Raw genomic sequence first — 26929 nt, 5'->3', positions numbered from 1 at the left:
ATCGTTACAACTGCACAAATGCTAAAATGGAACTATATGTTTCCAAGGTAACTATAACACATTTCTGAAGTGAACTAAGCTAGATAAATCAGAAAAAGTAGGCAAACACACATCTATTTACTGAATAAGGTGTGCCTACTTAGAAGTATTGGAATATCTTGATAGATGGTTCTACTACACGAGTCTAACAAATATCATACTCAATTTTTGTAAAACAGAATTGTGTATCTTAGATTGAACACGAATGCATTTGAATATCATATTGTCAAGTTCTAATCAGACTGGCACATGGATGAAAAATGCCCATTCCACCTGATTTATCGAACCATCACTACACGTGGGTGGGAAAAGTGGTGGCACAACATCGCACACGGTTAAATGACCATGTGAAAAAGGTGAGACTTCGCACAAACATGAGACATCTCACAAATCGTGTAGCACCAATCAGCAAAGAAAAATAAAAGATAAATAAAACAAGTGGCTCTCAACAACCTCCCTCTTATGTGAATCTAGATCTACCAAACGAGCCGAGGGCTTTTTTGGCCGCTCTAGAGCTTTGTTGGTGGAGTGGAGTTTGGAGATAGAATGAAGTGGAGCTCTCCCAAGTACACCATCATTTCCGGGGGTAGGATTTTCGAACATGTCTAGTGTACATCCGAGTATGCAAGGCATCTTCGTCAAGGGAGACCCGCAACCGCTAAAAAACCAGCTCTTCCGAAAGGGACACCATCCGTGTGCGGTGTCTATGGGCCACCCGTAGCTTGATTCACTCGCCTTAGGACCTCCTAGATTGTTGCTCTTTTTGTTTTGCAGGCTAGATTGTTGCTCTCTAACATGAACAAAAAGCAATATCCCTAGCAAAAAATGAAAAAAAACGTAGCAATACAAGGAGGAGGAGAGACAAAAGTGGTAGATTGTTTTGTTTGATTGTTAGACACTAAAACATCTAAATTTTGATAAATCTCAAACAACTTTTATGAGACGGAAGGAGTATTACTTTTCCATCCGAGACCATTTCGAGAGTCGTTCAGTGTCTTCTTAAACTACATTAGTTGGCTGTGTTTCTTTTTTTTCCTAAACCATGCAGGGTAACTGCATGTATTTTACTATCAGGAAGGAAAAAAAAAAGCCAAAAGAGTGGCTGTAATTTACAGTGGTTAGCCAACGGGCAGCAGAAACGGAGAACAGCTAAGCACGACATAGACGACCAACAATCAAACAGAAAAGAAAGCACGGGATAAATACCGTGCCCTTGCGGCAGTACCACCGGCCCAGATACTAGGGTGCATATCGTCATACTATACCAAGACGGAACACCGAAAACCTTCAGTAAAACTCGGTATAAAGCACACTAATTATCCCAGTGGCACCAGGGCAGGTACTGGGAGCAGCTTGTTTTGGTTGTGGAGGCACATGCAACCTCAGATTGAGACAATCCAAATAATAAAGTTGTTTATCTCGACGAGGTACACAATCTTCATGTTGTACACTTATTCATTTCATTTAAGGCCATCTCGGGGATGTTTCTTTGTGGTGATTCGCAGATCGAAAGAAGCAATGTCGCATGTAGGTTCAGAGTGCATGGTCTGTGCTCTGAACTCGGTTGCAATATCACAGTAGCCTGACGTCGACGTCGTCACATGATCCAAAGATGTAACGTCTGGACTTGTGGTTGACCACCAGCAGGCAATCTCCTACGCCGGCGCCACGCCGCACCTCCACGCCTGAGACCACCGCAAATGTCTCGTAATATTCCGGCTCTGTTTCATCGAAAACCCTCGCAACGCACAGCTTGCCGGAGCCCAACGGCAAGAGACGGGCCGCCGTCAGCATCAGGGTCTCCCTCAGGTACTCGGGCGGAGCCGGGTCTTGCCACACCCTGTGCAGCACCGGCGCCTGCGTCAGAGCAAGCTCGGCCGCGCAGAGCTGGTAGCCTTCGTCCGAGAAGCCGAACCAGAGGCCGTGCTCGGGGACGTACACGGCGCGGCCTCTGAACGGCAGTGCCCACGCGCCGACCTTGCTCCATTCGTAGCTCGCCGTGTCGAAGGAGTACGTGCCGGCGGCCACTGTGGACACCCAGATCCGCGAGTCGCCGACCACTGTGAAGGCGAAGATGGCGCAGGGGTGCTGCGAGTCGCCGTCGTCGCTCGTGTCATCCGTGAAACCAGCATCCGATCTCGAGCACTGATCAGCATCATACTCAAAGGGAGGCAGCGGGAGAGAGCGCCAGTACCAGTCATCTTGGCCCAAGGAGTCCGGCGGCGCCTTGCCGTAGATGAGAGCAGTGAACCGTACAAGCTGTTGAAATATTGGGCCTACACTTAGTGGCCCAAATTAGATTTCAGTTTTTCCTATAAATCTCAAAGCCCACATAGTGGCAGCCTTGTGAGTTTGAGCCCAAGTTGGTGGCAGCTCACTAGGGAGTGGCGAAGGTGGGAAGTTTAGTCCGCATGGAAAGTTGGGAGGAAGTTAGACCACCTTATAAGGTGGGTTGTTCCACCACTAGTAAGTGAGTGAGAAAAGGAGTGCTACACGCGCGCGCTCCTCCTCCTCCTCGCTCGACTCGTCACGCCGCGCCGCGCCGCGCCGCGCCGCGCCGCGCTCGTGGTGAGTGGATTGAGCCTCGAGCCGAGACTTTCCTTACTTTTTGCAGCTCAGGAAAACGAACAGAGTCCTTACTGCTTGCGCCGCCATCGTAGCCTACCCCATCCCGCGCGCCGACGTGCATCGGCGAATTAGGTTTTTGGAAAGCGCTCTGCGCGACTGCTCAAGCTCTTCATCACGGGTCGCCTTCCGTCCAAGTCGGGCGGTGCTGCCTACCGTCTACTTCGACCCGTCGTCAACAACGTTGTCATCAACAACGTTACTGCTGCGACATCATCTGCTACACCTCCACCGCCACCTCCACCGGATCGGTACGTGCGACATATCTCGATACGTTTTACCGATGGATGCTTTACTTGTTTGTCTTTGCTTGCTACTCATGTTGATTAGTGCATCTAGTATGTTCGAGTTTCACATGTTAGTAGTTGTTGTCATCATGTTTTATATTCTGGAATTAATCATGGAAATTGTGCCTAATTCTCCAACAATCCAAAAACCTAATTGTAGGCAATCCGTCCAAGTCTTTCTTGTCAAAATGCTTTGATATGAAAGATCTGGGAGAAGCTGATGTGATTCTGAACATCAAGCTGATTAAGAACGAGAGTGGGATTACTCTAACGCAATCCCATTATGTTGAGAAGATCTTGAGCCGATTCGGCTATATTGATAGCAAGCCTTCTTCAACACCTTATGATTCCAGTGTGACATTACGCAAGAACCGAAGGATTGCCGTAGATCAACTGAGATATTCTCAGATTGTTGGCTCACTCATGTACTTAGCGAGCGCGACTAGACCGGACATCTCTTTTGCTGTTAGCAAGTTGAGTAGGTTCATGTCAAACCCGAGTGCTGATCATTGGCATGCACTTGATAGGGTCATGCGCTACCTATGTGGTACAATGAGTTATGGGATTCACTATTCGGGGCACCCAGTCGTGCTTGAAGGATATAGTGATTCAAATTGGATCTCCGATGTAGCTGATCTCTACGCCACTAGCGGGTATGTATTTACCTTTGGAGGTGGCGCGGTGTCATGGAGATCTTGCAAGCAAACCATATTGACAAGGTCAACTATGGAAGCGAACTTCTTGCTTTAGACACAACCATCTGTTGAATCGGAATGGTTGCGTGAGCTCTTGATGGACTTGCTCGTGGTTGAAAAACCTGTTCGGCAATCCTTTTGAATTGTGACAATCAAGCTGTAATTGTCAAAGTGAACAATTCTAAGGATAACGCGAAGTCATCAAGACACGTCAAGAGACGTTTGAAGTCTGTCGGGAAATTGCGAAACTCCGGAGTAATAAGCTGTTACATATATTCAAACGAGACAAAAACCTAGCGAGATCCCTTTACAAAGGGACTATCACGTAATGTGATAGAAAGTGCATCGAGGGAGATGGGTTTGAGACCCGTTGATGTTACACCATAGTGGTAACCCAACCTTTGTGATCGGAGATCCCGTGAATTAGGACACTGGGAAGAACAAACTAGTGGTTTAATTGAGGAGAGTATTATGTAACCCTCTCTATGTGAAGATGCACAACTCTCAATTGTCTGTAAGGCGAGGTTGGCAACAAGCCTTAATGTGTTTATGTTGGCTATATTAGCAAAGATGCTTTGTCCTACTGAGCATTCTTGAAATAACACACCTATATGAGTCCGATTGTTAAACGTCGCAATCTATGAGATTTGGGTGATCTCTAGTAAACTCATGAAGAGACCACGAAGTATGACGCATATGCTTCACCCGCGGGGTAGGCTACTGGCAGCCATGTACTGGTTATGACTTTGAGTGAAACCCTGTTCACGCAAAACTTGCAATTCAAGGCTTAGTCCATTGTTCAAGTGTGAATGGATGTAGCTTAAGGTTCTAGGCGGAAGTTCAACTTAACGGTCTCAGCTGAAACACTGGTATATAAACAAGCGGTGAGTATTGGTAAATCTCTAAATGGGGATTTGAGATGCGGTGGGGGATTGTTGAAATATTGGGCCTACACTTAGTGGCCCAAATTAGATTTCAGTTTTTCCTATAAATCTCAAAGCCCACATAGTGGCAACCTTGTGAGTTTGAGCCCAAGTTGGTGGCAGCTCACTAGGGAGTGGCAAGAGGTGGGAAGTTTAGTCCCACATGGAAAGTTGGGAGGAAGTTAGACCACCTTATAAGGTGGGTTGTTCCACCACTAGTAAGTGAGTGAGAAAAGGAGTGCTACACGCGCGCGCTCCTCCTCCTCCTCGCTCGCTCGTCTCGACTCGACTCGACACGTCACGACGCGCGCGCGCGCCGCGCTCGTGGTGAGTGGATTGAGCCTCGAGCCGAGACTTTCCTTACTTTTTGCGGCTCGGGGAAAACGAACGGAGTCCTAGACGGACGCGTCGCGATTAGTCGGTTCGGGTCGCTCCCGGATCGTGGGCTATCCGTAGCCGACTCGAAACGTTCGTGCGACGTGGGAGTGGCCCACGTTGCCTAGGGTTTCCCGAGCCTATATAATCTCCTGCCCGGCTACCGCGAAATACACCGAATACACGAGTTAGGGTTTCCACCTCTCTGCGCTTGCGCCGCCATCGTAGCCTACCCCATCCCGCGCGCCGACGTGCATCGGCGAACGGGAGAGCGAGTCTCCGGAACCGCTCGTCCTTGCGATCTGTGCGGGAGAGGGCGAAGTAGGTTTTGGGAAGCGCTCGCGCGGCTCGCTCAAGCTCTTCATCACGGGTCGCCTTCAGTCCAAGTCGGGCGGTGCTGCCTACGCGTCTACTTCGACCCGTCATCAACAACGTTGTCATCAACAACGTTACTGCTGCGACATCATCTGCTACACCTCCACCGCCACCTCCACCAGATCGGTACGTGCGACATATCTCGATCTGTTTACCGATGGATGCTTTACTTGTTTGTCTGTCTTGCTACTCATGTTGATTAGTGCATCTAGTATGTTCGAGTTTCACATGTTAGTAGTTGTTGTCATCATGTTTTATATTCTGGAATTAATCATGGAAATTGTGCCTAATTCTCCAACAATCCAAAAACCTAATTGTAGGCAATTTCCTGAGTTAACAATGGCTGTTTTTTCCGATGCACTGAGGCCGGATAAGTTTACCGGTGTGCACTTTAAGAGGTGGCAGTATAAGGCCATGCTCTGGCTTACTCATCTGAAAGTGTTCGAAGTTACTGATGGTTTACCTGAAGGAACTATATCTGACCAAGATCAGAACAAGTTCAAGGAAAACAACACTCTCTTCGTCGGATGCGTTCTAAGTATCCTTGCTGATCGTCTGTGTGATGTGTACATGCACTTAACAGATGGTAAAGAGCTCTGGGATGCACTGAATGCTAAGTTCGGTGCAACCGATGCGAGCGATGAAGCTGTACATCATGGAGAGCTTCCATGACATCGGGATGGTTAACAACCGTTACTGTAGTCGAACAAGCTCATGAGATACGGTGCATTGCGAAAGAGCTTGAACTCCTTAAGTGTGCCTTACGACAAGTTTGTGGCTGGATGCATCATCGCTAAGTTGCCCCCTTCATGGAGGAACTTTGCCACAACTCTCAAACACAAGAGACGGGAGATATCGGTTGAAAACCCGATAGCATCTCTTGATGTTGAGGAGAAAGCTCGGGCTAAGGATAATCGCGAGAAAGGAGAGGGTCGGTCTAGCGCCAACATGGTGCGGAAGAAACCCTACGAGCAAGAACAAAGGGAATAACAAGCCCTCCTTCAATAAGCCTATGAAGACTACAACCTTCAAGAAGAAGAAGATGATAAACAAAGCAGATCCGAGCTGCTTTACGTGTGGAGAGGCTGGCCACTTTTCTAAGGACTTGTCCGGAGAGGGCGAGACCGCAAGAAAAAGGGGAGGCAAGTCAACACGGTGACCGCTAGCAATGCTGATGGGTACGGTAATCTCTTTCTTGTTCTTTCGGTATTTCAATCTCCATGTTGGTGGATTGATACGGGTGCTAATGTTCATGTGTGTGCTTGACATATCCATGTTCACTTCTTACCGGAGTCGCCGGGATTCTTCCGTCTTGATGGGGAATGGGTCACATGCTTACGTTCGTGGTGTTGGCACGGTAGATGCGAAGTTCACTTCGGGGAAGATCGTGCGGCGAGGAACGTGCGGCATGTCCCTACTATGAACAAGAATCTCGTTAGCGGCTCCCTTCTATGCGAGAGATGGGTTTAAGGTTGTTTTAGAGTCGAATAAAGTAGTTGTTTCCAAGTTTGGACAATTTATTGGTAAAGGCTATGAGTGCGGAGGCTTGTTCCGCTTTTCGCTTTACGATTTCGGTAATAAGTCACGTGAACCATATTTGTGGCAATATTAGTGATGATACCGGTGTTTGGCATTCTCGTTTATGTCACATTAATTTTGGTTTAATGTCTCGGCTATCCGAGTTTAAGTTTAATTCCGAATTTCACCATTGCCAAAGGTTCTAAGTGCCATAGTTGTGTGCAATCAAAGCAACCTCGGAAGCCTCACAAGGCGGCCGAGGAGAGAAACTTGGCACCTCTAGAACTCATACATTCCGATCTATGCGAGATGAATGGTGTGTTGACAAAAGGTGGAAAGAGATATTTCATGACATTGATTGATGATGCGACTAGATTTTGCTATGTTTATTTGTTGCGAACTAAAGATGAAGCTTTAGACTACTTTAAAATTTATAAGGCCGAAGTTGAAAATCAACTAGAGAGAAAGATCAAGCGTCTTAGGTCGGATCGTGGTGGCGAGTATTTTCCTAAAATCTTTGATGAATTACTGTGAGGAACATGGCATTATTCATGAGAGGACGCCTCCCTATTCACCCCAATCAAACGGGGTTGCCGAGAGGAAAAACCGCACGTTGACCGACTTGGTTAATTCCATGTTAGCCACTTCGTTGGTTTATCTAAGGCATGGTGGGGGAGGCTTTATTGACTTCATGTCATGTCCTGAATAGAGTTCCTAACAAGAATAAAGATAAAACCCCTTACGAGGAGTGGGCTGGAAGAAAACCATCACTTTCGTATTTGCGCACATGGGGATGTTTGGCGAAAGTCAATATTCCAATCACTAAGAAGCGCAAACTCGGACCAAAGACGAGTGGATTGTATCTTTCTAGGTTATGCTCCTCGGAGTGTAGGATATAGATTTTTAGTAGTTCAATCCGAGGTACACGATATGCATGTTGATACTATTATGGAATCTCGTGATGCAACATTTTTTGAGAATATGTTTCCTATGAAAGATATGCATAGCATTGCTAGAATTTCCACGAGATAATTCTCGAGTCTAGTACATCTAATGAGTATTTTGAACAATCACATGAGAATGTTACGAGAAGGATGACAATGAAGCTCCTAAACAGAGCAAGAGACGAAGGATTGAAAAATCTTTTGGTGATGATTTCATTGTGTACCTTGTGGATGATACTCCCACGTCCATTGCAGAGGCATATGCATCTCCGGATGCGAGATGATTGGAAAGAAGCTGTCCATAATGAGATGGACTCGATTCTTTCTAATGGAACTTGGGAGCTATCGAACGACCCCATGGATGCAAGCTTGTGGGCTGCAAATGGGTGTTCAAGAAGAAGCTAAGACCTGATGGTACTATTGAGAAGTACAAGGCGCGGCTTGTAGCTAAAGGCTACACACGAGAGAGAAGGCGAAGATTACTTCGACACCTATTCACACTGTCGCTAGACTTACCACCATTCGAGTACTATTGTCCATGGCTGCCTCCTATGGTCTTATCGTTCATCAAATGGACGTAAAGACAGACTTTTCTTAATGGAGAGTTGGAAGAGGAAATCTATATGGATCAACTTGATGGGTTCGTAGTAAAAGGTGAAGAAAGAAAGGTGTGCAAGTTGCTGAAATCTTTATATGGCCCGAAACAAGCACCTAAGCAATGGCATGAGAAGTTTGACGGAACTTTGACTTACGTAGGCTTTGTTGTCAATGAGGCTGACAAGTGTGTTTACTATCGCCATGGTGGGGGCGAAGGTGTTATACTATGTTTGTATGTGGATGATATTCTGATCTTTGGTACAAACATGAAAATAATACACGAGGTCAAGTCTTTCTTGTCAAAATGCTTTGATATGAAAGATGCAGGAGAAGGCGATGTGATTACGAACATCAAGCTGATTAAGAACGAGAGTGGGATTACTCTAACGCAATCCCATTATGTTGAGAAGATCTTGAGCCGGTTCGGCTATATTGATAACAAGCCTTCTTCAACACCTTATGATCCCGAGTGTGACATTACGCAAGAACCGAAGGATTGCCGTAGATCAACTGAGATATTCTCGGATTGTTGGCTCACTCATGTACTTAGCGAGCGCGACTAGACCGGACATCTCTTTTGCTTGTTAGCAAGTTGAGTAGGTTCATGTCAAACCCGAGTATCGATCATTGGCATGCACTTGATAGGGTCATGCGCTATCTATGCGGTACAATGAGTTATGGGATTCACTATTCAGGGCACCCAGCTGTGCTTGAAGGATATAGTGATTCAAATTGGATCTCTGATGTAGCTGATCTCTACGCCACTAGCGGGTATGTATTTACCTTTGGAGGTGGCGCAGTGTCATGGAGATCTTGCAAGCAAACCATATTTACAAGGTCAACTATGGAAGCAGAACTTACTGCTTTAGACACAACCACTGTTGAATCAGAATGGTTGCGTGAGCTCTTGATGGACTTGCCTGTGGTTGAAAAACCTGTTCGGCAATCCTTTTGAATTGTGACAATCAAGCTGTAATTGTCAAAGTGAACAATTCTAAGGATAACGCGAAGTCATCAAGACACGTCAAGAGACGTTTGAAGTCCGTCGGGAAATTGCGAAACTCCGGAGTAATAAGCTGTTACATATATTCAAACGAGACAAAAACCTGGCAGATCCCTTTACAAAGGGACTATCACGTAATGTGATAGAAAGTGCATCGAGGAGATGGGTTTGAGACCCGTTGATGTTACACCATAGTGGTAACCCAACCTTTGTGATCGGAGATCCCGTGAATTAGGACACAGGAAGAACAAACTAGTGGTTTAATTGAGGAGAGTATTATGTAACCCTCTCTATGTGAAGATGCACAACTCTCAATTGTCTGTAAGGCGGGTTGGCAACAAGCCTTAATGTGTTTATGTTGGCTATATTAGCAAAGATGCTTGTCCTACAGAGCATTCTTGAAATAACACACCTATATGAGTCCGATTGTTAAACGTCGCAATCTATGAGATTTGGGTGATCTCTAGTAAACTCATGAAGAGACCACGAAGTATGACGCATATGCTTCACCCGCGGGGTAGGCTGCGGCAGCCATGTACTTGGTTATGACTTTGAGTGAAACCCTGTTCACGCAAAACTTGCAATTCAAGGCTTAGTCCATTGTTCAAGTGTGAATGGATGTAGCTTAAGGTTCTAGGCGGAAGTTCAACTTAACGGTCTCCGCTGAAACATCGGTATATAAACAAGCGGTGAGTATTGGTAAATCTCTAAATGGGGATTTGAGATCCGGTGGGGGATTGTTGAAATATTGGGCCTACACTTAGTGGCCCAAATTAGATTTCAGTTTTTCCTATAAATCTCAAAGCCCACATAGTGGCGACCTTGTGAGTTTGAGCCCAAGTTGGTGGCAGCTCACTAGGGAGTGGCAAGAGGTGGGAAGTTTAGTCCCACATGGAAAGTTGGGAGGAAGTTAGACCACCTTATAAGGTGGGTTGTTCCACCACTAGTAAGTGAGTGAGAAAAGGAGTGCTACACGCGCGCGCTCCTCCTCCTCCTCGCTCGCTCGTCTCGACTCGACTCGACTCGACACGTCACGTCACGTCACGTCACGCGCGCCGCGCTCGTGGTGAGTGGATTGAGCCTCGAGCCGAGACTTTCCTTACTTTTTGCAGCTCAGGAAAACGAACAGAGTCCTAGACGGACGCGTCGCAGTTAGTCGGTTCGGGTCGCTCCCGGATCGTGGGCTATCTGTAACCGACTCGAAACGTTCGTGCGACGTGGGCGTGGCCCACGTTGCCTAGGGTTTCCCGAGCCTATATAATCTCCTGCCCGGCTACCGCAGAAATACACCGAATACACGAGTTAGGGTTTCCACCTCTCTCTGCTTGCGCCGCCATCGTAGCCTACCCCATCCCGCGCGCCGACGTGCATCGGCGAACGGGAGAGCAGGTCTCCGGAACCGCTCGTCCTTGCGATCCTGTACGGGAGAGGGCGAATTAGGTTTTTGGGAAGCGCTCTGCGCGACTGCTCAAGCTCTTCATCACGGGTCGCCTTCCGTCCAAGTCGGGCGGTGCTGCCTACCGTCTACTTCGACCCGTCGTCAACAACGTTGTCATCAACAACGTTACTGCTGCGACATCATCTGCTACACCTCCACCGCCACCTCCACCAGATCGGTACGTGCGACATATCTCGATCTGTTTACCGATGGATGCTTTACTGTTTGTCTTTGCTGCTACTCATGTTGATTAGTGCATCTAGTATGTTCGAGTTTCACATGTTAGTAGTTGTTGTCATCATGTTTTATATTCTGGAATTAATCATGGAAATTGTGCCTAATTCTCCAACAATCCAAAAACCTAATTGTAGGCAATTTCCTGAGTTAACAATGGCTGTTTTTTCCGATGCATCGAGGCCGGATAAGTTTACGGTGTGCACTTTAAGAGGTGGCGAGTATAAGGCCATGCTACGGCTTACTCATCCGAAAGTGTTCGAAGTTACCGATGGTTTACACTGAAGGAACTATATCTGACCAAGATCGGAACAAGTTCAAGGAAAACAACACTCTCTTCGTCGGATGCGTTCTAAGTATCCTTGCTGATCGTCCGTGTGATGTGTACATGCACTTAACGGATGGTAAAGAGCTCCGGGATGCATCGAATGCTAAGTTCGGTGCAACCGATGCGAGCGATGAAGCTGTACATCATGGAGAGCTTCCATGACATCGGGATGGTTAACAACCGTTACGTAGTCGAACAAGCTCATGAGATACGGTGCATTGCGAAAGAGCTTGAACTCCTTAAGTGTGCCTTACCGACAAGTTTGTGGCTGGATGCATCATCGCTAAGTTGCCCCCTTCATGGAGGAACTTTGCCACAACTCTCAAACACAAGAGACAGGAGATATCGGTTGAAAACCGATAGCATCTCTTGATGTTGAGGAGAAAGCTCGGGCTAAGGATAATGCGAGAAAGGAGAGGGTCGATCTAGCGCCAACATGGTGCGGAAGAAACCCTACGGCAAGAACAAAGGGAATAACAAGCCCTCCTTCAATAAGCCTATGAAGACTACAACCTTCAAGAAGAAGAAGATGATAAACAAAGCAGATCCGAGCTGCTTTACGTGTGGAGAAGGCTGGCCACTTTTCTAAGGACTCGTCCGGAGAGGGCGGACCGCAAGAAAAAGGGAGGCAAGTCAACACGGTGACCGCTAGCAATCTTGATGGGTACGGTAATCTCTTTCTTGTTCTTTCGGTATTTCAATCTCCATGTTGGTGGATTGATACGGGTGCTAATGTTCATGTGTGTGCTGACATATCCATGTTCACTTCTTACCGAGTCGCCGGGATTCTTCCGTCTTGATGGGGAATGGGTCACATGCTTACGTTCGTGGTGTTGGCACGGTAGATGCGAAGTTCACTTCGGGGAAGATCGTGCGGCGAGGAACGTGCGGCATGTCCCTACTATGAACAAGAATCTCGTTAGCGGCTCCCTTCTATGCGAGAGATGGGTTTAAGGTTGTTTTAGAGTCGAATAAAGTAGTTGTTTCCAAGTTTGGACAATTTATTGGTAAAGGCTATGAGTGCGGAGGCTTGTTCCGCTTTTCGCTTTACGATTTCGGTAATAAGTACGTGAACCATATTTGTGGCAATATTAGTGATGATACCGGTGTTTGGCATTCTCGTTTATGTCACATTAATTTTGGTTTAATGTCTCGGCTATCCAGTTTAAGTTTAATTCCGAATTTCACCATTGCCAAAGGTTCTAAGTGCCATAGTTGTGTGCAATCAAAGCAACCTCGGAAGCCTCACAAGGCGGCCGAGGAGAGAAACTTGGCACCTCTAGAACTCATACATTCGATCTATGCGAGATGAATGGTGTGTTGACAAAAGGTGGAAAGAGATATTTCATGACATTGATTGATGATGCGACTAGATTTTGCTATGTTTATTTGTTGCGAACTAAAGATGAAGCTTTAGACTACTTTAAAATTTATAAGGCCGAAGTTGAAAATCAACTAGAGAGAAAGATCAAGCGTCTTAGGTCGGATCATGGTGGCGAGTATTTTCCTAAAATCTTTGATGAATTCCGTGAGGAACATGGCATTATTCATGAGAGGACGCCTCCCTATTCACCCCAATCAAACGGGGTTGCGAGAGGAAAAACCGCACGTCGGCTGACTTGGTTAATTCCATGTTAGCCAGCTGCTGGTTTATCTAAGGCATGGTGGGGGAGGCTTTATTGACTTCATGTCATGTCCTGAATAGAGTTCCTAACAAGAATAAAGATAAAACCCCTTACGAGGAGTGGGCTGGAAGAAAACCATCACTTTCGTATTTGCGCACATGGGGATGTTTGGCGAAAGTCAATATTCCAATCACTAAGAAGCGCAAACTCGGACCAAAGACGAGTGGATTGTATCTTTCTAGGTTATGCTCCTCGGAGTGTAGGATATAGATTTTTAGTAGTTCAATCCGAGGTACACGATATGCATGTTGATACTATTATGGAATCTCGTGATGCAACATTTTTTGAGAATATGTTTCCTATGAAAGATATGCATAGCATTGCTAGAATTTCCTTCGAGATAATTCCTGAGTCTAGTACATCTAATGAGTATTTTGAACAATCACATGAGAATGTTGCGAGAAGGATGACAATGAAGCTCCTAAACGGAGCAAGAGACGAAGGATTGAAAAATCTTTTGGTGATGATTTCATTGTGTACCTTGTGGATGATACTCCCACGTCCATTGCGAGAGGCATATGCATCTCCGGATGCGGATGACTCGGAAAGAAAGCTGTCCATAATGAGATGGACTCGATTCTTTCTAATGGAACTTGGGAGCTATCAGAACGACCCCATGGATGCAAGCCCGTGGGCTGCAAATGGGTGTTCAAGAAGAAGCTAAGACCTGATGGTACTATTGAGAAGTACAAGGCGCGGCTTGTAGCTAAAGGCTACACACGAGAGAGAAGGCGAAGATTACTTCGACACCTATTCACCTGTCGCTAGACTTACCACCATTCGAGTACTATTGTCCATGGCTGCCTCCTATGGTCTTATCGTTCATCAAATGGACGTAAAGACGGCTTTTCTTAATGGAGAGTTGGAAGAGGAAATCTATATGGATCAGCTTTGATGGGTTCGTAGTAAAAGGTGAAGAAAGAAAGGTGTGCAAGTTGCTTGAAATCTTTATATGGCACTGAAACAAGCACCTAAGCAATGGCATGAGAAGTTTGACGAGAACTTTGACTTACGTAGGCTTTGTTGTCAATGAGGCTGACAAGTGTGTTTACTATCGCCATGGTGGGGGCGAAGGTGTTATACTATGTTTGTATGTGGATGATATTCGATCTTTGGTACAAACATGAAAATAATACACGAGGTCAAGTCTTTCTTGTCAAAATGCTTTGATATGAAAGATGCTGGGAGAAGCTGATGTGATTCTGAACATCAAGCTGATTAAGAACGAGTGGGATTACTCTAACGCAATCCCATTATGTTGAGAAGATCTTGAGCCGGTTCGGCTATATTGATAGCAAGCCTTCTTCAACACCTTATGATCCCAGTGTGACATTACGCAAGAACCGAAGGATTGCCGTAGATCAACTGAGATATTCTCAGATTGTTGGCTCACTCATGTACTTAGCGAGCGCGACTAGACCGGACATCTCTTTTGCTTGTTAGCAAGTTGAGTAGGTTCATGTCAAACCCGGGTACTGATCATTGGCATGCACTTGATAGGGTCATGCGCTACCTATGTGGTACAATGAGTTATGGGATTCACTATTCGGGGCACCCAGCTGTGCTTGAAGGATATAGTGATTCAAATTGGATCTACGATGTAGCTGATCTCTACGCCACTAGCGGGTATGTATTTACCTTTGGAGGTGGCGCGGTGTCATGGAGATCTTGCAAGCAAACCATATTGACAAGGTCAACTATGGAAGCGGAACTTCTTGCTTTAGACACAACCACTTGTTGAATCGGAATGGTTGCGTGAGCTCTTGATGGACTTGCCTGTGGTTGAAAAACACTGTTCGGCAATCCTTTTGAATTGTGACAATCAAAGCTGTAATTGTCAAAGTGAACAATTCTAAGGATAACGCGAAGTCATCAAGACACGTCAAGAGACGTTTGAAGTCTGTCGGGGAAATTGCGAAACTCCGGAGTAATAAGCTGTTACATATATTCAAACAGAGACAAAAACACTAGCGAGATCCCTTTACAAAGGGACTATCACGTAATGTGATAGAAAGTGCATCGAGGAGATGGGTTTGAGACCCGTTGATGTTACACCATAGTGGTAACCCAACCTTTGTGATCGGAGATCCCGTGAATTAGGACACAGGGAAGAACAAACTAGTGGTTTAATTGAGGAGAGTATTATGTAACCCTCTCTATGTGAAGATGCACAACTCTCAATTCTTGTAAGGCGAGGTTGGCAACAAGCCTTAATGTGTTTATGTTGGCTATATTAGCAAAGATGCTTTGTCCTACTGAGCATTCTTGAAATAACACACCTATATGAGTCCGATTGTTAAACGTCGCAATCTATGAGATTTGGGTGATCTCTAGTAAACTCATGAAGAGACCACGAAGTATGACGCATATGCTTCACCCGCGGGGTAGGCTATCGGCAGCCATGTACTTGGTTATGACTTTGAGTGAAACCCTGTTCACGCAAAACTTGCAATTCAAGGCTTAGTCCATTGTTCAAGTGTGAATGGATGTAGCTTAAGGTTCTAGGCGGAAGTTCAACTTAACGAGTCTCCGTTGAAACAACTGGTATATAAACAAGCGAGTGAGTATTGGTAAATCTCTAAATGGGGATTTGAGATCCGGTGGGGGATTGTTGAAATATTGGGCCTACACTTAGTGGCCCAAATTAGATTTCAGTTTTTCCTATAAATCTCAAAGCCCACATAGTGGCAGCCTTGTGAGTTTGAGCCCAAGTTGGTGGCAGCTCACTAGGGAGTGGCAAGAGGTGGGAAGTTTAGTCCCACATGGAAAGTTGGGAGGAAGTTAGACCACCTTATAAGGTGGGTTGTTCCACCACTAGTAAGTGAGTGAGAAAAGGAGTGCTACACGCGCGCGCTCCTCCTCCTCGCTCGCTCGTCTCGACTCGACTCGACTCGACTCGACTCGACGCGCGCGCCGCGCTCGTGGTGAGTGGATTGAGCCTCGAGCCGAGACTTTCCTTACTTTTGCGGCTCGGGAAAACGAACGAGTCCTAGACGGACGCGTCGCGGTTAGTCGGTTCGGGTCGCTCCCGGATCGTGGGCTATACGTAACCGACTCGAAACGTTCGTGCGACGTGGGCGTGGCCCACGTTGCCTAGGGTTTCCCGAGCCTATATAATCTCTGCCCGGCTACCGCGAAATACACCGAATACACGAGTTAGGGTTTCCACCTCTCTCTGCTTGCGCCGCCATCGTAGCCTACCCCATCCCGCGCGCCGACGTGCATCGGCGAACGGGAGAGCAGGTCTCCGGAACGGGTGCTGCCTACCGTCTACTTCGACCCGTCGTCAACAACGTTGTCATCAACAACGTTACTGCTGCGACATCATCTGCTACACCTCCACCGCCACCTCCACCAGATCGGTACGTGCGACATATCTCGATCTGTTTATCGATGGATGCTTTACTGTTTGTGCTGCTGCTACTCATGTTGATTAGTGCATCTAGTATGTTCGAGTTTCACATGTTAGTAGTTGTTGTCATCATGTTTTATATTCTGGAATTAATCATGGAAATTGTGCCTAATTCTCCAACACAAGCCGGGAGGGCAAGCAACCCTGGCTAGACATGACATAGAGGCTGTCGCCTACTGTGACGGCGAACGTGTTGTTTGACTGCGCCGCGGGTTGCATCGGGTTCGTGGCGAGGATGGACCTCGAGCCGCAGTCGTAGAGGACGGTGCGGCCTTCGTGGTCCACGGCGACGATGCTGCTCTTGAAGGCCATGAAATCCATCCGCCCGGTTTGGTGCCGCTTGCAGGGACTATCGAATGTTATGGATGCTGAAGGCAGCCTCCTCGGAGCCGGAGCGCTTTCTTCTGCTGGTTTTGGTGATTCCGTAGGGTAAAATAAGCCTGTGGGATTGATGCGGTGCAGCTTAAAGGCGGGCCGGGGGGAGCGCCATTGATCGACCAGCAGATTCACGAACCGGCGATTCATGATTCACGACCAGCAGATTCACGTACCAGCTGAAAATCATCCACCGTCTAACCTGGATTCATTGGAGTAGGCGAGAGCAGAGGGGATCGAAGGAGAAAGGTGCGCCAGGGAGAGAGCCAGAGAGGTCAGGAAGAGGCGGCGCAACGAGATGATGCCCATTCACGCCAAGCGTACGCACCGGCACCGGACGCGTAGACCCCGCTCGCCTTCTCCCTACGCGGGCCGGCCCAGTTGGCACTTCGGGTTCGTTCCTTCGGATTCCAGCGAAGACACCAGGTACGCGACCAATATCCCCCAATCCGATTTTTATTACGTGTTTGTTTTCTTTTCTTTTGGGTTTTTAGTATGAACATTTTCTAAAATTTGGAATGTTCAGAATTAAAAAAAAATAGATTTAAATTTTTTCAGATTTCAAAAAATTCAAATTTGAAATGTTTAGATCTGAAAAATGTTCACAAAAATAATGTTCATATTTGAAAAATTATTAAGATTTCAAATAGGTTTAGATTTTTGAAAAATGTTCATGTTTTAAATTGTTCAGATTTTTTTTAAAAAAAGTTCAAAGTTTGAATAATTTTCATATTTAAAAAATTATTGAGACTTGGATAAAGGTTCAGATTTTGAAAAAATGTCCAAATTTTAAAAAATGTTCAAATTTGAAAATGTTTACATTTAAAAATATTTCAGATTTGAAACTATTCCAAAAAATTAAATTTGAAAATATTCATTTTTAAAAATGTTCAAAATTCGAAATGTTCAGATTTAAAAAACGAAAGGAGTAAAAAAGAAAAGGTAAACCAATAACAGAAAGAGAAGAGAGGAAAACGAAAAGAAACTAAAAAATTGACCTAAACTGGAATAACCATGTAAACCTGACCGAACTAGGAAAGCCTAGGAAAACCAACCAGAAGATTCTGGAATGTTCCTAAAACAGGAAAAAAAAAACGAAAACACGGGATCTATTGGGCCAGCCCGTTTAGGGGTACGCCTCTACTCAAGCGTTAAATAGGATTTGTTGTGACTGTGAGGCTGTGACTTTGAACGCCCTCCACCGCTATGTTGCTGAGCCATATGGATGAATGAGAGATATCTTCCCTCTCCAGTTCCCTCTGCGCTTTTTTCACCATGACGAAGTGGGCAATCCCTATTTGACGCTTCACGCAAACGCCAACGAGTTGACGCCTACCCCCGATGAGCGCCTGAGTCGGGCCTGTTAAGCTGTGAAAAGAGTGAGGTTGGAGAAGACCACCACCTCACCGGAGACATGGACGGTGCGGCGGAGGTGAGGAATGAAACTTAGGGTTTCGGGTGAGGCGAGGAATGAAACTTTTAGGGTTTCGGGTGCGGGGGAGGCGAGCAATTTCTTCAGCAATTGTTATTCTAGGTATGTCCGAACTAAGAGAACGATGGCTTGTGTAAGAATTTTGGTTTGATGGGCTCCAAGTTTCAAGTTGATTTGAAGCAGAAACTGCCCAGATTTTGTTCCTAAGATGTGTCTTTATACGTTCTTCATCAGATCTACAGGGAGCTACTTTTTTCTTTTGCCATCGAGTGGTGGTTATAGGTGTGCTTTTTACAACAGAGCTAAGCTCATCCAGAGCGGGGTGGTCTGGCACTTTTTCTGACGAGTTTTGGGATGGTTGTGCTACCTTTTTCTGATCGAGTGCTAATATCGTCAAACCAATATGAAAATGTTGGATCGGACAAACCATTTGGATGTTGGGATGGACAAACCAGCACCGAATGCTGGCTAGCGGCGTCGAAATACATTTTTCTGGACAGATTTAACTAAAGAATACGGATCACGAAAAAATTTCAACTGTCTTTTTACTCACGTTGTCTAGAAAAACTTTCACTACTCGCGAAATTCTGAAAAAAAATGGTTCAACTAAAGCTCAACCGCTAACCGAGTGGCGAAACGCCCAACGCTCGCCGCCCCGCCCGAGAGCAATCCTGCCGGCGGCTATGCGGCGGCGGCCGTCGCCGCGCACGCGGACTTCTTCCCCGAGACTGACTTCGATTCGCCGACCGCTCCTCCCGCATATCTCGTCGGCCGTCGCCGACTCCCGCTTCTTCCCCCGGACTCAGCATTGGTGAGTTGAGTTGCCGCAACCCTAGAAAGGCTCGCATTGGGGGAAGGTCTTTTTGTATCGAGCTGTTAAATTTCCCCATTAGGTGAAGCGACGATTCAAAGAGAGATAGATGCGTTGCTTTGGCTTCAATTGTACTCGAGGCCGCACTGGGCAACTGTCTTTTTTTTGAATGGTCACCGGGAGAGGGAGAAAACCTCCACCTGAATTTTTCATATATATATAGGCAACTGTCTGAGTGTCTCTTATTTTCCATCGCTCTTTTTTAATTGTGTTGCACTCTTGTACTTCACCGAGTGTCCTTCTGGAGCATTATTGAAAAAATATTGTCATTAATTCATCAATGAAAATAAGAGCACTCAGGTTGCTTCCCCAGGATGTAGTGCCACAAGGGAGGAGTAAGCTTCAAACAGAATACTGACGTCTACGTCCATCCGTGCCTATCTTCATCCCTCATTGGATATCTTCCTTGCCTTGCTTTGCTTCCACTCACGGAACTACTTTTGCACAAATTGTTGCCTACTTGGTATAGTACGTCTCTGGCCTGGTAGCACGAGCGAGCAAGAGTATATATAGGCTGCACCTCGAGTACATTGTTCTTTGATTTGAGCTGCGAGTTTGAGAAGCACAATGGCCAGGCCGAGAGAGGGTGCTGTTTATCGGCTTCATCGTGCACTGGTAGTTCTCTGTGCACTGTGTTGGACATCCTCTGCTAGGCTCGTGATGGGTCAAACAGGGCAGTTGAGCGTGGATGCCTCACCCCAGACTGCAAGGAAGATCCCCGATAAGATGTTCGGCATCTTTTTTGAGGTGAGAGTACAATCCTCTAAATAAAAACTGTGCTTGTTAATACGTGACTTCTGAAAACTTTTCAGCAAGTTACTAAAGGTAAACTATATTATCGCCCTCTGTTTGTGTCGGTACTAGGCAGCTGGCAAGCTTTGGGTAAACATTTCTCTCATTCAGTGAGGCCATTTATTTGGTTTTCATTTACACTATGCAGCTATACTGGTTGACTGAATCTCATAGGGATTACAGTATGCAGCTATATCGCAGTTAGTCTCAGTTCAACAATTGAAACCTTAGAAAACTATTTTGATTTTGCTGCCAAGGGTATAACCTCAACATCAGTAATTGAAATCATGTTTTGGTTCTACTTTTAGGAGATCAACCATGCTGGTGCTGGTGGGTTGTGGGCAGAGCTTGTAAGCAACAGAGGTATGGAAAAACATATATATGCTATTTTTGATACCTGATAAAGTTATGCCAAGGTCAGGATATGTGTTAATGAGTTATGGGTCCATTTCACATTCCCCATTTTCCATTGCTCAATCTGTGTAAGCTCTAACAAAATTAATTTCAGGTTTTGAGGCCGGTGGGCCTAATACACCGTCAAACATCGACCCATGGTTCATAATTGGGAATGAATCAAGCATCATCGTGGGAACCGATCGGACATCTTGTTTTGAACGTAACCCGGTTGCACTTCGAATGGAAGTTCTTTGTGACTCTAAAGGAACTAATGTCTGCCCATCTGGAGGTGTTGGGGTCTATAATCCTGGTTACTGGGGCATGGTATGGTATTCCTTTATTTCTTTATATGTCTATGTATATAACATGCCAAAATATTTTTTAACAAATATAACATGTTCATCCTATAATATTGCAGAGCTTATCTGACAGTTTCGAATTGGTTTAAACGCATTATACTTTTAAATGGAATGGAACTCTTAAAAGTTTACCTGGTATTGCTTTTCGTTGTACAGAACATTGAAAGAAGGAAGAGTTATAAGGTGAGCCTGCACATTAGGTCTTCAGATGCAGTTTCCTTGTCCGTTTCTTTGAGAAGCTCCGACGGTCTGCAGAAACTTGCTTGTCACACCATCACGTAATTTGGTCATTAATTTTAGAAGAGATGCTGCATTACTATTCGTGTGTTTATGACATGCATTCTCTTGGTGCTTTCAGGGGTGGGAAGAAACAATTCACCAACTGGACAAAAATAGAGTTTCATTTAAAATCCAGCATAAATAACACCAATTCAAGGCTTCAGTTTACAACCACTAAAACTGGGGTCCTTTGGCTCGATCAAGTGTCAGTTATGCCTTCGGACACTTACATGGTAATATCATCTTTGTGTTTTTATCCTCTACGTTTTGGTGGGATTTTCTCTTTAGAGTACTTACAAAAGACATGTGTTTATTTTCTGCATAGGATGCAAAGCAAATGAAACACTAAACTTGTTCAGATCGATTTATCTATGTTTTTACCCAGTGTACATTTGACCTATGGTCATTATATTTTCGTCATAGGGACATGGTTTTCGGAAGGATCTTGCTTCTATGTTGGCCGATTTAAAGCCCAAATTTCTCAAATTTCCAGGTCTGTTAACTATGAAGTGTATGCTACATCCAAATTTAAGCTGTATGATTACACACTTTGACGACATAATACATCAACCATATTTTAGGGGGTAACTATGCCATGGGAAATTATCTGAGAAATGCATTTCAGTGGGGTGAAACTGTGGGTCCATGGGAGGAAAGACCTGGCCACTTCAATGATGCTTGGGGATACTGGACTGATGATGGGCTTGGATTCTTTGAGTTCCTTCAGGTAAGTGGAACACAGTCTTTTGCTTTAACATACTGATACTTATCAAACAAATTACTTCATAAGTTCATACTGGTACTTATTTACTGCAGTTGGCTGAAGACCTTGGTGCTTCCCCTGTTTGGGTGGTTAATGATGGTATTTTCAATCTCTGTAGATATATGACCTCTAGGCTCTAGCCAACACTTGATTTGTGCTATGAGATGCTTTCCAATATTGCAGGAGCAAGCGCTAATGAAGAAGTTTCTACAGCAAGGATTGCGTCACTGGTGAAGGTATGTTCTTCAATAACGTTTTGTCAGTCACTTTTATAGTGTATATCTGAGTGGATAAAGTAATGTGCAAAAAAATCTCTGTCTTTGTTTCTTCTAGATAAATTTATGATAGCCTATCTGTCATTCAAAGTCATGACAGGCGTGTTCTCTTCTGTTAGCTTAAAATAGCACATGGTGTGCAGTCTAGCATATATTTTTTTTTTTCCGAAAAGAAGACATAGCTCCGGCTCCGCATCGATTGATGTGTACAGCCTTTTATTACCAGTCTACCATATAATATGCATCATGAACTTGTTGTAAGAAGAGTTGTACAAGACAGGAAAAATACACACAAGAAAGAGTTGGCAGGCATTGCATAAAAGAATGGCTGATACACTAGTGGTTTTGTTTAAAAGAATGGCTGATACACTAGTGGTATTGTTTAAAAGAATGGCTGATACACCAGTAAATTGCTTCCGTGGATAAATTCTGCCCCACTGGAGTTGAATCCAGGTGACGGGTTAGCACCACTACACTTCTAAGCAAAAATATAACAGAGAACTGGTTTACATAATTATGGGTTGTAGATTTTGAGAAAACATCAACCTAGTTGTATCTCAGCCATTTTTTTTAACCGAATGGTTTATATTTTGATTAAATTTTTGCACAAACATCCTTGGTGTCGTTATTCCAAAATAATATATGATAATGCTTAATGTTCTTAGTTCTGAGCCCATTGTTCTGTTGATATCAAGAAAAACTTAGTTGCTAAACATTCACATGAAGGATGATGTTTCTTTTACATGATCTGGTTTTGGTACTTTTACCGAATCTGTTTAAATGAGTAGATTTGGCAATACAGGTACCATTACTACATTGTTGCCCTGCCTTGCATTTTCTTCATGCTTGTAGTATTTCAGGATGTTGTTGATGGCATCGAGTTTGCTAGGGGAGGACCCAAAACTACATGGGGTTCAGTTCGTGCGGCAATGGGACATCCGCAACCCTTTAAGCTTGATTACGTTGCAATAGGGAATCAAGAATGCTGGATGCTCTACTACAGAGGTTTGTAGTTCTGTTGCATATCATTCTTACATAGGTCCATCAATGCAGATGATTTGGCGTGTTTATTTTTCTCAAACACGCAAAATGCGCGTCATTTTGTACTACAAGAAAACATCAAAATAACGCCAAGTGTACAGACAAATGGCAAACGAAAACAAAGAGAAGAAACACAAAAAAGAAAACAAAAGGCAAAAATACCAAAAGACTAGCCACAACTGCAGGCCTATTGCTGCCAAAAGCTTTCTCTCCATGTCAGAATCAGATGGAATTTTGGTCCGTTGACTAAAAAAAACTGTTATGGATAACTGTTGTACCTATAACTCTGCTTCTACTGAATGCAAAAGATGTGAAAGACTTTTGCACATTCTCTATTTTTTTCTTCTGTTATGGATAAAGCAAGAAAGCTCATATTCTCTGTTGTTTCGTTTAATAGGCAATTACCAAAAGTTCTATTCTGCAATTAAAGCTTCCTACCCAGACATCAACATTGTATCAAGTTGTGATAAGTCAACTATTTCACCATCCAACCCTGCAGATCTGTATGATGTTCATGTAAGATCTCTCTGCTATGTTCATAGCTTGCTACAGAAAATTCGTCATTATGGTTGACCAAAAGATCATCACCGTGACAGGTCTATGCATCTTCTGCCAATATGTTTTCCAGAACTAGTATGTTTGACAACACACCACGCAGTGGGCCAAAGGTAGTGAGCTTCTGGAATTTCAAATTCTGTCCCTACTTCTGCAATGTTCTGTGCCAATTCTCATAGCTAGAAATGACTTGTGGAAGCACTGTCATTCTGTAGGCAATTGTTAGTGAGTACGCTGTGACAGGAAATGATGCTGGCAAAGGAACACTGGTAGCAGCACTAGCAGAAGCTGCGTTTCTAGTTGGATTGGAAAAGAACAGGTTATTGTTTGTATACATTTTTCTTTTTCCTTGTGAACTTCTTTTAGTGCTTCGGCTACCAACAAATTAAAACTTAAAAGACTGCATTGAGAAGTAGAGCTTTTGGCATCAAATGATAGTAGAAAATGCCTTTTGCATCACTGGCCGACCGTGTTGTCCTTGATGTTTTGCCCATTGTTCTACTGCAGTGATGTGGTGGAGATGGCGAGCTGCGCACCACTTTTCGTAAACGACAATGATCGCAGGTAAAGATACAACAGCCTAAAAAGTATTATTTACTATTTCAGTATGTTTTGCTGGCCAAGTGTCATGTATTTGGATATCAACAAAAAAATATTATGTGCTCCAAAGGTGGAGCCCAGATGCCATTGTATTCAACTCATGGCAGCACTACGGATGCCCGAACTACTGGATGCTACACTTCTTCAAGGACTCCAGTGGCGCAAACTTCCACCCCACAGCAATGCAGATCTCCAACTATGATCAGATGGTTGCATCTGCCATTACTTGGCAGAATCCTAAAGACAAAAGCACTTACCTGAAAATAAAGGTGCTCTCTTCTTTATTTTCAAGTTTCACTCTGAAGACGGCAAACCTTACAAAACAAATTGACCAAACACACCATTAATTTTGCAGGTCGTAAACTTCGGCAACAAAGGTGTGGATCTCAACATAACTATTACCGGGCTGGGGAGCGCCATCAAGAGCTCTGGTTCGAAGAAGACCGTGTTGACGTCCTCTGCGCCGCTCGACGAGAACTCCTTCCAACAGCCAGAGAAGGTCAGTACCCACAACACTGAGTCAATGAGAAGAGTCGATTATGATGATGAATGACTACCAGTTCCTATCTAGTGTTTGCTGACATTCTGCAATCGTGTTATAAAATTATGCAGGTGACTCCAGTTTCGAGTTCATTGGCCGATGCCAAGCAGCAGATGGGCGTGTCAGTGAGCTCCTATTCCCTCACATCGTTCGATCTCCTGCTGGAACCAAGCAAGCACTCGACCATATAAAGAAGAAAATAGCTCAAGTGTTAGCTACAGCCTATAGCTGAAGTCAGATCAGTTGCCTCCCATACGAATAGGAAGGAAAGAACAGAAAACAAATTATTAAATGTATAGTAAATATTAGCCTGTGTGTATGTACTGTAATTCTGTAAACAAAGATCATGCTGCCAAGTCAGGAACTCGTCGCAAGGATTGCTTGTGTTGCCAAATGGTTCTACGAAGAGTCATTTTAGAATCCAAGCTCCAGAGAGCTCTGTTAAAAAGGAAAATCAAAATCTTCATTCTCAAATCTAAGAAAAATATCTGGAATTCTTATGTATGTACAAAATTTTGCCAGCATAACTTGTCAGTTGTGATCTACAGGAAGACAGATGTGGAGAGCAAAATCAAGTTTCTTGTCTTGAGCCTTGATATTGTATCTTTTGTGTAACCCAAAATCTGACATATCATTTAAACAATCTTTCTAACGTTTGCAGCATGGAAAACATGATAATTTTAGATTTTTTTTTCAAAAAAATCTGGGATCACTGGATCCCGGGAGCAAAACTGCTGTCCTTGATGGTTCTGCCAATACAAATACGGAGTATATTAGCCCCCAGTATATTTATTTATTGACAAATATATTTATTGATGAGGTGACCCCATGACGTTGCTACCCTCGTGTAGTAGTGTTTACCAAAAAGATAGTTGTATTGTGTACTGAATCAAAGGTTACTTTGCAAGCACACATAAATTGTGCTAGTTGTTCTCTTCACCACCATCCATCTTCTCCCTTTCTTTCCATACACCTCCCAGGCCTCCTCGGCTCTCTTGGCCAAGCACAAGCTCACAATACACAAATCCCAAAACCTAACATTGGCGATGTCTTGACGAATATATTCATATACTGAGATATTTGCAAGAGAAACACACATGCAAGAGAAAACTTTATTCATATATTATTCCATGGTGACTATATTTATTGGTCCCATACACTGGAACAACGGCAGGCAGTTTATTGGTCACCAAAGGAAGCTAATTAAGGTACATAACTAGCAGCGACCGGTGGCGGTGGTGGGAAGGTTGCAGGATCTTGGGGTCATGTTGCACACGGAGGGCAGGCTCTGGGCCCTCTTCGTCAGACTGGCAACAGTGCTCTTCAGGAAAGAACCGTACAGGTCAGCATGTTCCAGTATCTGTCCGAGCTCGCTCTGGAATCCTTTGCAGATAGTCTTGCAGCGGCACTTCTGCGGCGTCTCCGCCAACTGTTGGCAGCACATTCTCTGCACTTTCTTGCAGCTTTTCCACCATCTCCAGTCCCGGCCCGGCATACACCGCTCCTTCATGTAATCCTGGCAAACATCCAGCTTCTTTATAGTCTCATCTGGGCATTGCGCAAAACCAATATGAGGAGGAATAAGAGGGTCTTTGGTGGTAGTACTCTCTCCTTGAACATCATTGTTGCATTGCGCAAAGGCGATGGTGGTGCTTGCTGCTAGGCTTAGAGAAAGGAGGAGGAGCAAGAAGGTCTTCATGGTGTCAATTGAAGATGTTTGTTTTGGTGAGATGCATAGATGAGAAGAACTCCCACTTCTATTTATAAATGAGAATTCTGCTCTTGCGTGCCACTGTTTCGAAAACAAAATTAGTACGGCATTGATAAAAGTTACCTTGGAAGCACGCAAAAACTCTGCAAGTTTGTTGAGATAAACCATGTTCCATGTACAAAAGCTGGCCCTTTCTAGATAGGCCAAACCACTCCTCCTTTCGGGTTTGGATTATGCTAACAAAATCACCTGCTCCAAGCAGTGCATAACTTTTGTGAAGCTGAACTTGTAGGGTTGTGTGGGTTGTTGAAGATGTATCATGATGTTTTGGTTTGTATGTATATAAGGTAGTAGTACATGATAAGTAATGTAGGAAGATGCCATCTGGGTTAGTTTTGTCTAATCGTAAGGCCAGGCCTAATGTTTGTTCCCGATCTTTGTTCTTCTGCGGAACAACATTT

The 26929-nt window shown here is 44.6% G+C and overlaps 2 protein-coding genes across 2 annotated transcripts; one reads left to right on the top strand and one right to left on the bottom strand.

Annotated features, from left to right (window-relative positions):
* Positions 1-19623: 19623 nt before the first annotated feature.
* Positions 19624-25216, top strand: LOC124674838 (alpha-L-arabinofuranosidase 1-like). The gene is made up of 17 exons (XM_047210892.1): positions 19624-19903; positions 20257-20311; positions 20457-20668; positions 20860-20981; positions 21062-21215; positions 21406-21475; positions 21564-21709; positions 21799-21844; positions 21929-21981; positions 22881-23025; positions 23459-23577; positions 23658-23729; positions 23832-23935; positions 24124-24180; positions 24287-24485; positions 24572-24715; positions 24829-25216. Exons 1-17 carry the CDS (start codon positions 19724-19726, stop codon positions 24946-24948), a joined length of 1998 nt encoding a protein of 665 aa, XP_047066848.1. The 5' UTR covers positions 19624-19723; the 3' UTR covers positions 24949-25216.
* A 757-nt stretch (positions 25217-25973) lies between these two features.
* LOC124673234 (puroindoline-A-like) lies at positions 25974-26456 on the bottom strand. The gene has a single exon (XM_047209352.1). It carries the CDS (start codon positions 26454-26456, stop codon positions 25974-25976), a length of 483 nt encoding a protein of 160 aa, XP_047065308.1.
* Positions 26457-26929: the final 473 nt, after the last annotated feature.

Source organism: Lolium rigidum, chromosome 7 (genome assembly GCF_022539505.1).
Source record: "Lolium rigidum isolate FL_2022 chromosome 7, APGP_CSIRO_Lrig_0.1, whole genome shotgun sequence".
Lineage (NCBI taxonomy): Eukaryota > Viridiplantae > Streptophyta > Magnoliopsida > Poales > Poaceae > Lolium > Lolium rigidum.
This window is presented reverse-complemented; position numbering and strand designations above follow the sequence as displayed.

Coding starts and splice junctions, on each gene's coding strand:
- LOC124674838 (XM_047210892.1), top strand. CDS start 19,724: ATGGCCAGGCCGAGAGAGGGTGCTGTTTATCGGCTTCATCGTGCACTG. Junction 21,216..21,405: donor TGCCTTCGGACACTTACATG/GTAATATCATCT, acceptor TTTTCGTCATAG/GGACATGGTTTTCGGAAGGA. Junction 21,845..21,928: donor TGTTTGGGTGGTTAATGATG/GTATTTTCAATC, acceptor CCAATATTGCAG/GAGCAAGCGCTAATGAAGAA.
- LOC124673234 (XM_047209352.1), bottom strand. CDS start 26,456: ATGAAGACCTTCTTGCTCCTCCTCCTTTCTCTAAGCCTAGCAGCAAGC.